We start from the raw sequence: 18,124 nt of genomic DNA on the forward strand, positions 1-18,124 counted from the left end.
ACCGCAAGGTAAATTCCCCTGTAGTAGGACTGCAGGGGAACAATCTCTGCTCTGATCATTGCATAATGCCCATTGAAACCAATGAACTATCCTTGAAATGCACGGATATGTCTGATCCTTGGAGGAAGCGAGACACTCTTTGTAGCTTCTCTGATCCATGTGATTGATGGAGGTCCTGAATGAGGCAATGTCTATTCATTTGGAATCCAGACAACCCCTTTAAACTATTGAAAGCGTACTTATGTTGCCCATAGACAACCTGGTTACTTCTTGATACAAAGTTCTAACCTTATGTAGGATTAAATCAGTGCTTGAAAAAGAAGCCCAGCAATTTTGTTCCAAACAAACTTGACAGAATTATGACAGGTTACATAGGTCATTTGAGCAAATATGCTCTATAATTATGCAGCATTCATGAGCAGATTGGGTTTTTTGGAGCCTTTCTAGTAAAATATATAATATAAGGCTGGCCTCACACATTGCGAACCGCTGCAAAACCGCAACATTTTGCTGTGATTTTGCAAAAATTGTGGCAAAATTTGGCAGTTTTGCTGTGGTTCGCGGCAAAAAACACATTTTGTCTGCGATGTGTGAACTCAGCATTACCAACATAACTTAATAATGACCGAATTTGATAGCGCAGTTTAGCACATTTACTAGCGTGACGTGTTAGAGGTAAAAGAACCTTTATATAAAAATAACTTGTTTTCTTGATAACATTGTATAAGGAACTTTATCATACAAAACTTTCTCCTGAAAATATTGCTGCCACTTCTTCAAGTTTCCACAGATAATCTGTAGCTTTTCTCTGCTGGACTCTTCACTGCGCTGTAACTCTAGATGAAAGCGGGTCATGTGATCTCTCCATCGCTCTGTGATCTCCTGGATTTTGGAAAGGTCTTTTGTGTCCTGTAATGGGATCATGATCAGATGTGATACATTCTATTACATGACTGTGACAGGCAATTCTACTATTTACTTTAATGAGAGAGTCTAAGCGTATCTTCACATGGTTTATTTTCAGACTTATTTTGGCGGCTAAAAGGCTTGTATTAGGGCTTGTCCACACGTAGCGGAATTGCATTTTTCCCGGAATTGTGGGTAGAAAATACGCAGCAGAGTACAGTAGCAGCAAACTGGGTGAAATTTAATAAATCTCATCCACACGCGTAAAATTTCCTTGCAAAAATTTATCTGCTGTATTTTTCGTACTGCAGAATGTCAATTCCTGCTGCGGAAAGTGGACTGAATTGCTGCGTTTTTCCAGAGGAGATGTCACCGTCTACCAGCATTGAGAAAAACGCAGTTAAAACCACAGGAAATGTTGTGTCTTGCTGCTATTTTCTTTGGAATTGCTGCAGAAATTTTCTGCAGCAATTCCGTTACGTGTGGGCAAGCCTTAACGCTCCAAAATAAACTTAAAATAAGCCTGTGGTTTCCCATTATTTCAATGGGAAATACACGGTGTTGTTCACATGAGGTGTATTTTTACGCTGCTGAAATCAAACAACGCCTCGTAAAAAAGCGACATAAAAAGAAGTAGCGTGAAAAAAAAGCCTCAAAATAAGCTTCAAATTAAAAAAAGCTGCATTTTCAGCTTCAAAAACGCCATGAAATCAGTCTGTTTCCTCTTGAAAACAGCCCCGTAATTTTGAGCCACTTCTTTTCGTACGTGTGAACATACCCTTATACCAAATTGTTCCGTACATCTTTAAAAGCTTCTTTGTTTTTGTTTTTTTAAAACCCCACCTGCTAGTAAGGCCTTGTTCACACGGCGCTCAAACAAAACGACGTGTAAACGCATGAAAAAATGCTAGCGTTTTTGCAAAGCTTTTTTTAAAAGTACAGGCATTTTTTATGTGTTTTTTTGGGCGCTTAATTAGGACTCCAATTGACTAGGGGAATTAGGCGCCTTTTCAGCACATTTTACGTGACAATAAATGACCTGACGCTTCTTTTTTTACACAACACATTTTTTAAACACGGGAGCGTAAAAAAAACGCGTCGTATGCACTACAATGTGCTTTCCCATTGATGTCAATGGGAAGCTTGCATCATGCTTTTTTATGTGTTTCTCGGTGCGATTAACATGGCAAAAACGTGTCGAATATACGCCGCGTGAACAAGGCCTAGAAATATAACACAGCATGTGAATGGAAAAGTAAAAAAGAATATTGGAATTCAATGAAGTTTCTTGTTTTTTTTGGCTTTTTTTAACTCGCCACTACAGATGTAGCCGTCTTTACCTTGACTTTTAACGCATTAAATAAACAATGGCTAGATCTCTTATCCTGACTTTTTCAATGACTTTTCAATGGCTTTTGTTGTGTGATATCACGCTGCAGCTGGTTATCAGAAGCAAGTTAAAGATGGCTACATCTGTATGTTGGCGTTTGCGTTTTTTTCAGCATTTTGTGGCATTTTTATCCAAAAAAACGTAATCATGTAGAAATCATGTATTGCCAAGAGGAATCTTTGAATCACCTGATTTGCCACCTAAAAAAACAGGAGGTATTTAAACACATTCTTGAGGCATAAAAATGCATGTACCATTTTCCTAAAAAACTTGTGTTTTTTAGATGCGTTGTTTTAGCCAAAAAAACGCTTCACAAAAGTGTGTGTGAAAAATGCCTAACAACATGGACAAATAAGAAAGAGAAAAGAAATATGATAATTCTCAAAGAAGCAAGTGGAAAAACAGACACAAGGTCCACAGACAAGTGTAAACTTAAGGCTGGGTTCACACGACCTATTTTCAGACGTAAACAAGGCGTATTATGCCTCGTTTTACGTCTGAAAATAGTGCTACAATACGTCGGCAAACATCTGCCCATTCATTTGAATGGGTTTGCCGACATACTGTGCAGACGACCTGTCATTTACGCGTCGTCGTTTGACAGCTGTCAAACGACGACGCGTAAAATGACTGCCTCGGCAAAGAAGTGCAGGACACTTCTTTGCAACGTAATTTGAGCCGTTCTTCATTGAAGTCAATGAAGAGCAGCTCAAGATTACGGGCGTCAAAGACGCCTCGCATAATGCAAGGAGGAGCTTTTACGTCTGAAACGACGCAGCTGTTTTCTCCTGAAAACAGTCTGTCTTTTCAGACGTAAAAGGTAGCTAGCGTGTGCACATACCCTTAAAGTGCATCGAATGGCTCAGATGCTCGTACTAGTACAAATCCATTGCAATATGCTCTGCACGTTCTATGAAAGCGATAAATGACCTCCCCTATAGATATACTGATCTGATGTTATCTTAGACAGTAACTTACATTTGATGCAAGGAGTACAATGAAATGCCGGACAATCTTCGTCCAGGTCTTCTCACTCATATACAACCTGCGAGACAGTTGTAGTTGATTCTCATCTATAACCTAAGAAAAATGTTGTGATGAGATTTATTACAGAATAGCACTAACCGCTCCTATCAGGATTATATTCCTACATTATAATGATGTGTTAGACTAGATTCACACGAGCGTTTCCGTTTTGCGTCCGCAAAAAAACTGACACTTTATTTATGCGTTGCAGTTCCTTGTGCCATCGGTGTTTGTTCCATGTGGCATCAGTTGTGGTTGTCAGTGTTGGTGCACATTTCTTTATTTTTATTCTTTTTTTCTCTGCATTTCAAGTCACTGGTGCGTGAATTACGGACAGTACATGGATGTGCGTCCGTGTGGTGTCCGTGATTTTCACGCACCCTTTGACTTCAATAGGTGCATGATCTGCAAAAAATGCACAAGAATAGAACATGCAGTGAGTTTCACGCAACGGAAACACACTGCGTGAAAAACACTGCATGTCTGAATGGCCCCATTGATCTACATAGGTCCGTGTGACGGCTGTTGGTTTAACTTTATTCTACAGGTCAATATGATTAAATATATAGACTCCAAACAGAGTTGTATTAATGGCTGGAGACTGCATAAAGCACCACTGTCCCCCCAAAATCATCTAGGCAGCTCCATACACAGATAGTTATAACACAAAGAGACAAAAGAGCCTTTGACGCCAATGTATCAATATATAAAAAGTTATAAATTTTATTAGGACAAACAATATATAAATTAAAAGATGAACCAGCAAGTATGACTCTAGTAAAGTTACGGAGGCCGCACTCACAACCTGCCACACACTATAATATATGGGCAAGCATGTACACCTAGCTGTATGGACCACCCCACAGTTATAATCAAAGACAATGCATAGCATGGGGTTGACTGGTCAAATCAAGGGACTTACCCATGTGTGTAACAGAAGGTAAAAGAGTGTCTGCTCCGCCGTATACCCCACCGTAGGTCAATATGATTACGGTGATCCTATATTTATATGTTTTTTTTTATGTTTTACTACTTTTACAAGGAAAAAACAAATTGTTAAAATTAACATTTTGTGTCACAATATTTTGAGAGCCATAACTTTTTTATTCTTTCGTCAATTGAGAAATCTGAGGGCCTGTTTCTTTTGTGGGGCTAGCTGTAGATTTATTGGTACAATTTTGGGGTACATAGGTGTATTTGATCCCTTTTTAATAAAATTTTTTGTGGGAGATGAGGTGATCAAAATATACAGTGATTCTCTCATTTGATTTTTTTTTACTGCGTTTACTGTGCAGATTTAAAAATGTTAGATTGTAACAGATCGTAATTGTACGGATGCGCGATACCAATTTTTTTACAATGCTTTTTGGGGAAAGTGGGAAAATGTTGTTTTTTTAAAACTTTTAATATATATATATATATATATATATATATATATATATATATATATAAAAATAGGAGCACAAAGATGATGGACCTGGAAGCCCTCATTAGGCCCCCAGGCTGCGATGAAAAACATTGGCACTCTGCGATCACCGATGGGACATCAGAGAGAGCTGATGGGGCTTCAGAGGGAGCCATCCCCCTGCTTCTAACAGCTTAGATTACTGAGGTCGCTATTGACTGCAACATCTAAGGGGTTAAATGATCGGGATCACACTCCCTGCACTGAAGTGTCGGCTGTAACATACAGCTCACATGCTCAACTTATGGAGCAGGCTTAGCCTGTGATACCGCTCCATACCTCTCATCTGGGCTCCACCGTATATATGTGGTGGTTGTCGTGAAGGGGTTGAGGGGTTGTCCGCTTTGGACAATCCCTACTTGTTAGAATGGTCTCAAAGCAGATCACAAAGTGTCCCCCTGCAGGGACACCCAGCAATCAGCGGTAATTTGTGGGGAAACCTGGCAGTGTTAAAGTGTTACATTTCCCTGCAGCGCCACCAACAGGAGAAATCAAGTATAACTCAGTGCCTATTCAAATCAATGGGTTTTCTGTGGACAGTACAAGTCCTCCAAAATGAGAGACACACTTTGTAACCACTCTTCACTGAGATGAGGATACTGAACAGAGGACCTCTCTATAGTACCCCCCTATATTAATTCAGAATTCTCTAATAGGCTATAAGAAAATGGGTTTTCTAAATGGGACAATGCCTTTAACAAAGCAAAACCACTTCTGAATCAACTAACTCTGCTGAGCAGTAAGACTTCCATGTCTTGCTGTCCTGCAGTGCCTGGGAATGGCTAGAGGAAACAAGATGGTAGAGGCTCTAAGTGATGGAGCCCCCAGGGAAATTGCCTCTTTTTTTGCTCCTTAGAAAGCATCCCTGGATACAATTATGTTGTTTCACAGACCCCTCCCGCTAAGCCCCATCCACTTTTTTAGAAAAGTGGCAAAAGAAGCATAAAATAAAAAAAGTCACAAAAATTCACTGAAATGTGCTACTTTTTTTTTTTTACAGAAAACTGTAACAAGTCGCCAAAAAATCTCCCCTATTGTGTTTTCGAACAATCTGCATCAGGCATTGGGAGACATTACCTTTCTTGCCAGTCTATAGGTGGCAGAACTCCAAAGATCTATTTCTTCAGTGAGGTGAAGTAATTGTTTCTCCAGGCGACTTCTTTGTAATTCATACAACTCACGATACTCTTCTAAAAGACTAAACAAGCCATCAAACATTTTATAATTTACCTTACAGGCACATTTGTTTACATAGTGATGGTATGATTTATGTTGTTTTTTTTTTATTCATTTGTACAGGTGAGTTATAATAGTTACATTTGGCAGAATGATGATGACTGTTCATGTAAAAAAGCAAACAAAATAATTATTTTCTATGAAGCTAAGATCAATGAGGGGAATTAACTTTTTTATGGCGCAGAAATGTTGCAAAAGGACCCAAAAGTTGCAATTTACGACTTTTGGCCTTTTTGTGCCACCTTTGCAACTTTTGTGGAAAGGGGGCGTGGCTTCAGAAATGGGTGCGGGGTCGCCAAAAACTAGCGTAAATTATAGTTAAACTCTACATTAGCAAGGTAGGGGCCCATGCTAGTTCTTGTACCTTGCCCCCCCCATGCTCAGACTACCCCCTTTAATGGGACGGTTAAATAAAAAAAATATGAAATAAAATAAAAATAAATGAATGATCACCTTACCGCTCCTCTTATCCCCTCTGAGTCCCCTCTGCATGACACAGCTCATACAACCTGATAACAGGCAGCGTCAGGATGTTGTATGTGATGTAGAAATCATGACGTTGAAGTGCTGTATCGCAGATAAGGCCTTGACACTGCTCGGCGGCAGGACCTTGTATGAGCCACTCTCGAATGCGGAGGGAGCCGAAGGTGAGTAAAGGAACAGTGAGGTGAGTATGTTGTTTTTTAAAAATTTATGTCTAATGGGGCGAAATAGATGGCAAACGACCGCGGTCGTTGTCCCACAATTGTGGCGATGTCGCGGCCAAAAAGTGCAACTAATTTATTAAGAGATGTTCGCCTCTTTATAAACGTGCTGCATCTTACTTCAAGTTTAATAAACATCAGTCGTTAATAAATTGCCCCCAATGACTGTCTTGTTGGGGCAGGAATGTAATATTTTTTGCACGGAGTTATACATGCTACATTCCATCTATATTAGTTAAGTTGTGAAGTGTCCATGGTTGACTGTTAACTAAGGCTCATTCTGTACAAGTCTTTAACCAACCAGTGTATGGACAATGGTTAATATATGTATCTTGGCACTGGGACTGTGTCTTTTATACTTCTGGCACCATAGAAGACATCAGCCTATAAGACAATATGTGCAGTGAACAGAGGGGCAGATTTACCATTCAAAATGAGCCAGAATTCTGCCGTACATTCTGTGCTCTGCATTTTCTGATAAGTGAGGGTGGATTAGTGGGAATGGGAGTGTGGTCTAGTAGAAAGGAGGCGTGACTTATTATGTGATGTAATGCGCCAAAATTGTGGAGAAGAAAACTGGCGTAAACTAAGCCAACAAAGAGATGGTATAAAGAAGAGAAAAGTGTCTAATATGTCAAGCTAGATACACCAAATTTATCATGCAGCGTGCACCTCTGTGATAAATCTGGTGCATCTTCCGACTGTCAGGTCTAAGTTTACATTGTCTAAAACTTAGTATTAGTAAATTTGCCCCAGTATCCTTTACATTCATATCAAGGAAATATTCCATTGGTATATGAAGCTCTTTCTATTCTCAGAAGAACTTCTTGTCTCCTTTTTACAAGACCAGATCATTGACCCCATTGTTTAGGTAGTGCAATTGTGCGGTGTAGGACTATTTTTAGAGGCTTTATATTTAGACTGTATATTTATATGGCATACAGAATGCTGGTTGGTATCTTACTTGGCATTCTTCTTTGCATTGTTCAAGGCCTTAGCCAATTCAGCCTGTGCTTGTTTTGCATCTTTGCTCACCCGCAAGTCATGTTCCCTTACTTGATATAACTCACTGAAATGAACAACAACATTACATTATTATACAGAGAGCAGCAAAAATCAGTCGTCACAATTCCAGTGAATTAGGTTACTACATATATGTCATACGACAATCAAGAACCTTCTAAACCAAGTGCCACCTGGTGGTACAGCTCATGATACCAAGAGAATGTATATATGGCATTGTCTGCAAGAACATAAATCAAACTCTTTCTATTGCACTGTACAGTATAGTCAAAACAGAAACAAAAAAAAATAAACTCCCTTAAATATAGTAGAAAGCATCGGGATAAGCTCACTTTTACTTGAGGATTCATGCAAATATTTCTCTAAAGCAGTCGTTCCCAACCTTTTCTATGCCACACACTCCTGTACATGATAAATGTGTCCATAGGGCTCCAATTGCCTGAAGGATGCCATAAGAGTGCCCTTTTGGCCTCTGTCAGGCTGGTATATGTCAGTATACCTTTTTTTTTTTTTAGAGGAATGAATAGCGTAGTGGACTTTTTAGGGTTTTTTTTTCCTACAGGCTTCTCTATAGGACTACAAAATGCCAGAAAAAAAAATCATGTACGTAATTACACCAAATGAAAAACGCCTTTCAAAACGCATGTTACATTTTAATAACGCTAGTGTTTTTAGAAGCGTTTTTTAATTCTGTGTGTGACAGAGGCCTAACTTTTAAAATCTCTAGTAGCAGATTATTGCATAAGCAGGAAATCTCCATTGCTGCAATATATGACAGACTTTTTTTTGCTCATTTGTCAAAGACTGACAACTTGTTTGAAAAGAGAAACCAGCCTTGCTAATTTGCAAGAGACCAACCCTTCACCATCACTTGATATTCTTTTCCATATCGGGTGCCAGATCGAGTGGCTCCAAATAGCACTGGTGTTAAAGGCAAGACCTAGTATATAACCTTATATACAAGTTGTTCTGCCATGGCATAGTTTTAAAGGAGAACGATCATAATATGTATATAAGAACACTTGCTGAAAAAATATTGAAATACTGTATTTCTGTCTGATAATGGTTTCCTGTGAGAACAGCTTTTGGGCTTGTGTCTTCCATTTCACCACTTCTTTTTCCTGTGCTTTGGAAGTTCTGTGTTATTATGGGGCTTTTGAGACTCATAATAGTCAGTCAATGTTTAGTTTTAATTTTTCAAGCATAGGTAAGGAAATGGTAAGCTTTGATATACATCACCTCCTTTAAGACACTCCGAATATTCTTTTTGAAATATAAAAGTACTCACTCCGTCAGTTCTCCAATGGAATTCTTGAAATAAATTATTTCTTCAGTAAGACATCGGTCCAACGCCCGCTGAGCCAGCAAGTCATTGTAGAGACTAAGTAATTGCCGTGGGATCTTATTCAATAACATTACATATCGATGTCTGCAAAAAAAATAGTAACAGATGAGAACACACAGAAGTAACAGAGAGGTTTGCAAATTCTTGTCCTAGATATATTTTGTTTGTTGGTTGTACCGCTATGTCACTTTTATTAAAAAATGTAAGTCAAATAATACCCTGAAGTTTTTGTTTTTCCTAGGGAGGACTGTCTTGATAAATTATGTTGCAGGCATAGGCTGGGTTCACACAACCTATTTTCAAGCGTAAACGAGGCGTATTATGCCTCGATTTACGCCTGAAAATAGGGCTACAATACGTCGGCAAACATCTGCCCATTCATTTGAATGGGTTTGCCGACGTACTGTGCAGACGACCTGTTATTTACGCGTCGTCGTTTGACAGCTGTCAAACGACGACGCTTAAAATTACTGCCTCGTCAAAGAAGTGCAGGACACTTCTTTGCTACGTAATTTGAGCCGTTCTTCATTCAGTCAATGAAGAGCAGCTCAAGGTTACGGGCGTCAAAGACGCCTCGCATAATGCGAGGAGGAGCATTTACGTCTGAAACGACGCAGTTGTTTTCTCCTGAAAACAGTCTGTCTTTTCAGACGTAAAAGCCAGTTCTCGTGTGCACATACAAATACAGTGAAATGCATAGTAAATGTCACAGGGGAAGGAACGTGTAAAAGGACCCTTAGACCAAGTGATGGTCATGAATAGACCACCCAGGTTGTAAGTTGGTCCTAGACTCGATCTGTAGCAAGCATTGTTAGACACAGTTTTGTCATTTGCATTTTACTTTTATTTGAATACGAATATAAACCACATAAATACATATGGACGAGTCACATTTATGAAAATTGAGTGTAGCATGCACTGTGTTGGGGAAAATGCTGCAGCTAACAAACAACATCAGGTTAGACCTTGGCTTCATTCACTGCCACTTTTCTTTTTTGAAGAGTTATGAAAAATCTTAGTAAATTGGTCAAAAGACTACACTATCTCTTCACCACACAAGCTAAAATTCCTGTTGCTGTAGGAAAGTTCATCAGAGGGTATCAAAAATATATTTTTATTTTTTTACAGAAAACTGGCATAATAACACAGTAATTCTCTCCCAGCAAATCCCCACATTAAGACAATGCATTTGTGGCTGATATGTTTTCATAGTAGCTCTGACCTGAGCTTAGCTAGTAGTTCTCCTCTCTCCATACACTCTACGCTGACCTGTCGGATCAACTCATGGAACACAATGTTGTAGATATTTTGTTCTGTCTTCAGCAATTCCAGCAGATTGTGAATCTAAGTAACCAGAGACGAAATCATTGATATAACCATTACATAATACATAGTATTACTATTTGGAGCATAAAAGGGGACCCTGGAGCAGCATCTAATTTCAATATTTAACTGCTCAAAACTTGACTAGTAAAGTTCTTAAAGGGAAGCAATCTTTATTAAAGGTGTTTTCTGTTGGGGACACACTGTCTGTGCAATGTAGGTCTGTCTCTTACATTGTACAAATGGCGAGGCGGGGGGGGGGCATAAATGGACCTGAGCGCCACTGAAATGCTTACATGCAGCGGCGCCCAGGTCTATAGGTACCGTAGGAAAGGCAGGCATATATATTTTTTTAATTCAATGGGAAATCCCTCTTATTCTAAAAAAAAACCACCATGAAAAACCCATAGAATATTGGAAAGCACTATGGCTTACCACCTGCCCTAAAACTCTGGATCCATGGGTGTTATGGCTGAGCAGTATTATATCTCAACAGAGTTTGTATTTTTATGTTTGGACATGATTTTTATGAATACTTTGTGTACTACCTACAAAAAAAATAGAAGATAGATCCTAGATTAGCAGTTTGGTGCAAGTATTGAAATTAGAGTGTGTACTCCATAGGGGTAGTGTAATGTCGGGGTAGGGAAACAGACAAGTGAGCCCTAATCTACCCGCCACTCAGTCCCTGCCTACTTGCAACGACCCGCCCTAGGCGACGGGGTACAACTGGGCGACGGTCCCTACACTCAATAGGTGCACAACAGACAAACAGACAAGGGTACACAGAAGCCAGGGAAATGGGGAAGTTGCCCACGGGAACACCGTGAGCAACAAGTGAGGTGAACGAGCCGAGTCAAACCAGGAGATGAGCGAGGTACAAAAACGCAGAGCAGAAGAATGGTCAGTAAAGCCAAGGTCAATCACAAGCAGAGGATCAGTAGTTCAAGAAGCTGCAGCAGGGCCAGGAAACCAACAGAGAAGAATCACAAGCAAAGGAGGAACAGGAAAGGCAGGTATAAATAGACAGAGGGCGGGAGCTAGCTCCGTCTGGCTAGGCTGTGATAGGCTCTCCCACTCCTAAGCCTGCCATCCTGGGTGGTGGAAGATGGAGTCAGTCTCACAGACATAGAAGCAGGTGCAGACTGATTACCTATGGGCGTCGACACAGAAGTTGTGTCTGGCAGATCCTTTACAGGTAGGAAACAATATGAACGAATGCATTTTTTATATGTGTGTTAATACATTACCTCTTTTAGTGTAGTAATATATTTTGGTGAAAAAAAGAATTGCAGGATTTATTAGGAAATTAGGGAGAAAACTAGTGTAAGGGAGAAGGGGAAGAGTCGGTTTTAAATGGCGTCTAAAAAACCCAACACTAGTTTACAGGCTGGTTGCTATTGGCAACAGCTCCACTTTTCCATTACACTAGTTTTGATAAATCTCCTTAAATATATTGTTCTTTATTATACTCTAGTGTAATATTTCTACCTGAGTTGGCCCTTCCAAATTCACATCTTCTTCATCCACACCTGCTTGTTTTAACATGGCGTCCATCACCTTCATTAGTTGAATAACCTCTGCTCTCCCACTTGGTTTCCTATAGTCAAGAAAATATATGTCAGTATATCAGAATTAATTTTATTTCAACTATTCATTAACATTTCAGCACAATAATTGGCAAGTGACCAGAGTACAAGGTATATACTTACATAGAAGGGAATAAGCGGAGCTTCTTTTCGTCATCTTCGAGCAGGGTTGTGTACTTACTAAAGGAAAAATGACAAGAAAGTAAAGTAGATGTTAATACTGAATAAGCCACTACTAGCGAAGGCCAATAAAATCTCATTATAAATTTGGTTATATATGGGAAAATGTATTCTGATTTATAATAATATTATCCGTCACCACTGAGTTCTGTGATCATATAAAACTCAAGGCCGAAGGTTTAGTCACTTTATACATGTCACAGAACTTTGAGGTGACTTTAGGCCCTGTTCACACAGAGTTTTTTGCAGGCAGAAAAAAACTGCCTCAGAATTCCTTCAGGAATTTTGAGGTAGATTGTGAACTGCTTGCACATATTTTTTTTTACCTTTGTTTCACAGCTTTTTTTGCCTGCGGCCAGTGAAGCTAATCCAAGGACTGTGGGAAAAAAACGTTGTGAAAAACGCTCAGAAACAAGCGCCGCAGGTTTTTTCTGCCTCCCATTGATCTCAATGGGAGGTCAGAGGTGGAAACCACGGTCAAAAGCCGCCTGAGAAATAAACGCCTCTGCCTCATATTGAAATTATGGGGGGGGGGGGGGGGTGATTTCAGCTGTTTTTTCACGCTTATTCTGACGATATTTCCACATCAAAATTAGCGTCCAAAAAGTTTTGTGCAATTCCATTTCCTTTATAAATCTATTATGTCTGTTCTCCACAAATCCTCGGTTTTCAGAGACCATACTGATTTTGAAAATCTTTTACTGGCGACTAATAATCCACGTAGACAATTTTCACTTCTATATAATCTTCTACTAGTTAACCCTAAAACACCAGTCCTCCTCTCATTTTTGACCTCATGGGAAAAGGATTTACAAATGAAATTTACAAGTGAGGAAATGAGGGTTTTGAGATCCTTAACCCCCAAAATCTCCCGTTGTGTCAGAACACAAGAAAACTATTACACGCTTATTACGAGATGGTATTACACCCCCATTGCATAAAATGTTCCCTAATGTTAACCCACTGTGCTGGAGATGTAAGTGTAATGCCGGATCTCTGCACCATATCTGGTGGGAATTCTCTGAGATGAAACCATTCTGGAAGTCTGATAGTGATGAAATTTCGAAGATTACACAAGTTATGGTCCCCTATTCCCCCAAAACGGGTTTACTGGTAGAGCACAAATGTTCAACATATATTAAAAATCGTATAAATTGCTTACTGGCCGCAGCTCGATTGTAGGTTCCATTGTTTTGGAAGCAGACGACACCCCCCGCCATGTCACATTGGATTAGCAAATCTGACCAAATTTATAGATTTGAACAGATTGCCCACAGAACCTCACTTTGAAGAGAAAAGGGGGGAGTTCTGTCCACCATTTGTATACTGATTGATATGAAACACCCCCATCCTCTTGATCAAAAAGGTCTGCAGCAGCTGTATTTTTATATTCCTGATAGCAAAATACAAATACATACAAACATATGCATATCCTGCCTGACATAAAAAGGTTTAATCCCCAAGTCGGACATGCAAAAAAACAAACAAAAAACCCACAACAAAAGAAGCGAGATGGAATAAAACATCTTTACAGGGGGAACAGGGAGAATTACGTGTGGATAATACTGAAAAGAGATGGACTGTTCGTCCAGCAGACACATTTATTATATAGATCTCTAAACCCCTCTTTCCTTCATACAGGTTTCATAAAGGTAATAATGATTAAAGGCTCTTTTATATGGGCAGATTTTCTGCCTACTATACGATCACTGATTGACAATGCGGCTTGTCGCCCAGCGCTCATTAACTCAATTTAAACGAAGCAATGATTGTAATGTATGAGGACGAACGAATGTCCCCATCCATTTTCATATTGTCGGCAGCACATCCCCTGTTATATGCTGCCGACAAGCAACAATTTTTTGGGCCGCATCTAAAATCCGATAAGCAGACAAACGAGAGTTTGCTCGTTTGTCGGCTCATCACTGCCCTGGTTATACAGGACAATGATTGATCGGAAATAAGCGTTCTTACAAGCGCTCGTTCTCCAGGTCATTGGCGTGTATAAAGGTATTTTTGTCATCCCTTTATCTAGTCTTGGACTTCAATCAGTGGTTGATAGGAAAATAAACTATTTCCTGCAAAAGCAATCCGTGACAGACCTGTACTGCAGGACGAGGTAAACAGTGCCTATATAACGCCAGTCACCTCTGGTTCGCCGTCAGGTTCTGACATCAGAATGTGATATATATATATATATATATATATATATATATATATATATACACTAGTCCTCAATGATTTAGAATATCATCAAAAAGTAAATTTATTTCAGTAATTCAATTCAAAAAGTGAAACTCATATATTATATAGATTCATTACACACAGAGTGATCTATTTCCAGCATTTTTTTCTTTTAATGTTGAAGATTATGGCTAACCGTTAATGAAAACCCCAAATTTTGTGTCTCAGAAAATTAGAATATTGGGTAATAGTTCAGGATTGTAGACTCATGGTGTCACACTCTAATCAGCTAATCAACACAAAACACCTGCAAAGGTTTCCTAAGCCTTTAAATGGTCCAACAGTCTCGTTCAGTTTGCTGCACAATCATGGGGAAGATGCTGACTTGACAGTTGTCTAGAAGACAGTCATTGACACCCTCCAAAAGGAGGGGAAGCCACAAAAGGACATTGCTAAAGAATCTAGCCATTCACAGAGTGCTGTATCCAAGCATATTAATGGAAAGTTGGGAGGATGGAAAAAGTGTGGTAGAAAAAGGTGCACAAGCAACAGGAATAACCGCAGCCTTGAAAGGATTGTCAAGAAAAGGCCATTCAAGAATCTGGGGGAAATTCACAAGGAGTGGACTGCGGCTGGAGTCAGTGCTTAAAGAGCCACCACACACACCCAGACGTATTCAGGACATGGGCTACAACTGTCACATTCCTTGAGACAACGTCAGAAGTGTCTTACCTGGGCTAAGGAGAAAAAGGACTGGTTTGTTGCTCAGTGCTCTAAAGTCCTGTTTTCAGATAAAAGTAAATTTTGCATTTCATTTGGAAATCAAGGTCCCAGAGTCTGGAGGAAGAGTGGAGAGGCATCAATCCAAGTTGCTTGCGGTCCAGTGTGAAGTTTCCACAGTTCGTGATGGTTTGGGGGCCATGTCATCTGCTGCTGTTGGTCCACTGTGTTATATCAAGTCCAGAGTCAGCGCAGCCGTCTACCAGGAAATTTAGAGCACTTTATGCTTCCCTCTGCTGACAAGCTTTATGGAGATGCTGATTTCATTTTCCAGCAGGATTTGGCACCTGCCCACACTGCCAAGAGTACCAATACCTGGTTTAATAACCACAGTATCACTGTGTTTGATTGGCCAGCAAACTCGCCTAACCTAAACCCCATAGAGAATCTATGGGGTATTGTCAAGAGGAAGATGAGACACCAGACCCAACAATGCAGACGAGCTGAAGGCCGCTATCAAAGAAACCTGGGCCTCCATAACACCTCAGCAGTGCCACAGGCTGATCACCTCCATGCCACGCCGTATTGATGCAGAGATTCATGCAAAAGGAGCCCCGACCAAGTACTGAGGGCAGATACTGTACATACTTTTCAGTAGGCCAACATTTTAGCTTTAAAAATAATTTTTTAAATTGGGCTTCTATAATATTAAAATTTTCTGAGAGACTAAATTTTGGGTTTTCATTAACTGTTAGCCATAATCTTCAACGTTAAAAGAAAAAAAATGCTGGAAATAGATCACTCTGTGTGTAATGAATCTATATAATATATGAGTTTCACTTTTTGAATTGAATAACTGAAATTAACTTTTTCATTTTATTCAAATACATTGAGAAGGACTAGTGTATGTATGTATATATATATATATATATATATATATACACACACACACACACACACACACACACACACACACACACACACACACACACACACAAACATATTATTTACAGATATGTCAGTGAAAAATTAGCCATGGCCTTCATAAATGTACTCTGCTTGCAGCCTCGCGCTTTTATGTGGTCACAGAAGTTTGGAGGCCTCAGAGGAGTATGACGTTTGCAGCGTGTCTTAGCGATACTAACCCCCTTATAAAATGTTAATCAAATCCCTTCTGTAAAAATAAGTTAATCCTTGTGAAATTTAAATCCTCGACTAAATTAATTCTTAGCAAACTACAGGCTATTTCACAACAGTCTATAGTCTGCAATCCTTTTGAAAACAGCTTGGTGAATTGAATTTAAGATTTCCAGATCAACCCTTCCAATTGATTCTGCAATTAAAGTCTGAAAACAATATTAGTAAGATAATACAAATGGCACAATAACAATCAGACCCTCCCCTACAAAGGGCATAATTCTACTCACTCTTCATAATACTCAAGTCCCAAAACGCCTTTATTCTTCACAATGTAAAACTCATTTGGAACAAGACTCTCCTCGATGCTTCGATCCTAGAATAATGTTCTAAATTATTATGTTGTTAAAAAAACAAAACATGAATGTCCACATTTAGTTTCCATAGACCTCAATGGGAGCTGCATACAAGCTTCTGGAATTATATTAGCTATTCGTAATGTTAAATGGGTAACTGGAGCTCCATATTACCACAACAGATCCCCAATAAAATATATACAATGTGCTATATTATATAGCTGGAGGTGCATTTTAAAAGGGGTTTTCCAAGACCTTGATATTGACCTATGCTTAGGATACTTCATCAATATCTGATCGCTGGTGGTTTGACTACCGGCAACCCACCGATCAGCTGATTGAAGAGGCCGTGGTGCTCCAGTGTGCAGTGCCGCCTCTTCATTGCTAACCAGGCACAACTTTGTACATTCAGTAGTTGCTGTGCCTGGTTCTGAAACTCTTTGCAACTCAGTCTCAATTAAGTGAATAAGACTGATCTGCAGTACCAGGCACAGCAACTACTGAATGTACAGATCTGTGCCCGGTAAGCAATAAAGGGGCTGCAGCGATCACAGTAACAATAGGTAATCAAGATCAAAGTCCCAGAAAACAACGGTGTCAAGTAGTATAGCTAAGAGGTAATGAAAGACGCCAGCTATATATAACATTTAATATATTTTTTGGTTGGAAACAGTGGAAATAATGGTGTCAACAAAGGCTTTCCGCTAACAAGATCCATTGAAATGACCATAGTGCTGTCAATTGAAACTAGTGCTTTTGTAGGTGGAGTGCGGCCAAAGACGTACCCTTGTTCTTGGTGTCATATCACTTTGGCTTGTCGATTGTGTAACTGCTGTGTTCTTTTTCTCCGTAACTAAAGCATCACAGATGAATGAAATATCCCTGAAATATCGACATGGAAGGTTTTTTGGTGGAAATATGTAATAAGAATAGTCCCAAACACCATCTTAATCCGTTATAATATTACTGTACCATGTTTTGACCATGTCATGACTTTGGGGTTCGTCTCAGCATGACAACTTCTTACTATATTGAATCTTGCCCGGTGATCAGCTGATTGCCACAGGTCCAGTTTCATAAACCTCTAGAGATCAGTTGTTATCGCCAGGGGGAAGTTCTGGCCAGCAATATATTTGCCCTGCATAGGCCACAGGGGTAATGTAGTATTATATGGTTGCCATTCAATGGCTCGCAACAGTCTGGCTTATACATGGGAGTCCCAAGTGGCATATGAACAAGGGTTGTCATGATGAGAAAACACTTTTAGGCCTGGTTTACACGAGCGTCTGCGTTTTGCGCACACAAAAAACGCGGCGTTTTGCGTGCGCAAAAGGCACTTAACAGCTCCTTGTGTCATCAGCGTATGATGCGCGGCTGCGTGATTTTCACACAGCCGCTATCATTATGACACTCCGTTTGGATGTTTGTAAACAGAAAAGCACGTGGTGCTTTTCTGTTTACATTCACAGTTTGACAGCTGTTGCGCAAATCACGCGCGTCCCACGGAAGTACTTCCGTGTGGTGCGCGTGATTTTCACGC

General features: G+C 39.7%; 1 protein-coding gene across 1 annotated transcript in view; it reads right to left on the reverse strand.

The window, feature by feature from the left end:
• AXDND1 (axonemal dynein light chain domain containing 1) overlaps positions 1–18,124 on the reverse strand; it is a 51,470-nt gene that overhangs the window by 25,855 nt on the left and 7,491 nt on the right. Inside the window, exons 4-13 of the mRNA XM_075832472.1 lie at positions 17,370–17,466; positions 16,519–16,604; positions 12,131–12,187; positions 11,910–12,018; positions 10,318–10,439; positions 9,039–9,179; positions 7,692–7,796; positions 5,865–5,985; positions 3,275–3,376; positions 743–909 (exon numbers count right to left, since the gene is read on the reverse strand). Coding sequence (XP_075688587.1) covers positions 743–909; positions 3,275–3,376; positions 5,865–5,985; positions 7,692–7,796; positions 9,039–9,179; positions 10,318–10,439; positions 11,910–12,018; positions 12,131–12,187; positions 16,519–16,604; positions 17,370–17,466 — 1,107 coding nt within the window. The remainder of the gene's footprint in view (positions 1–742; positions 910–3,274; positions 3,377–5,864; positions 5,986–7,691; positions 7,797–9,038; positions 9,180–10,317; positions 10,440–11,909; positions 12,019–12,130; positions 12,188–16,518; positions 16,605–17,369; positions 17,467–18,124) is intronic.

The sequence above is a fragment of the Rhinoderma darwinii genome, chromosome 7 (assembly GCF_050947455.1).
Source record: "Rhinoderma darwinii isolate aRhiDar2 chromosome 7, aRhiDar2.hap1, whole genome shotgun sequence".
NCBI lineage: Eukaryota > Metazoa > Chordata > Amphibia > Anura > Rhinodermatidae > Rhinoderma > Rhinoderma darwinii.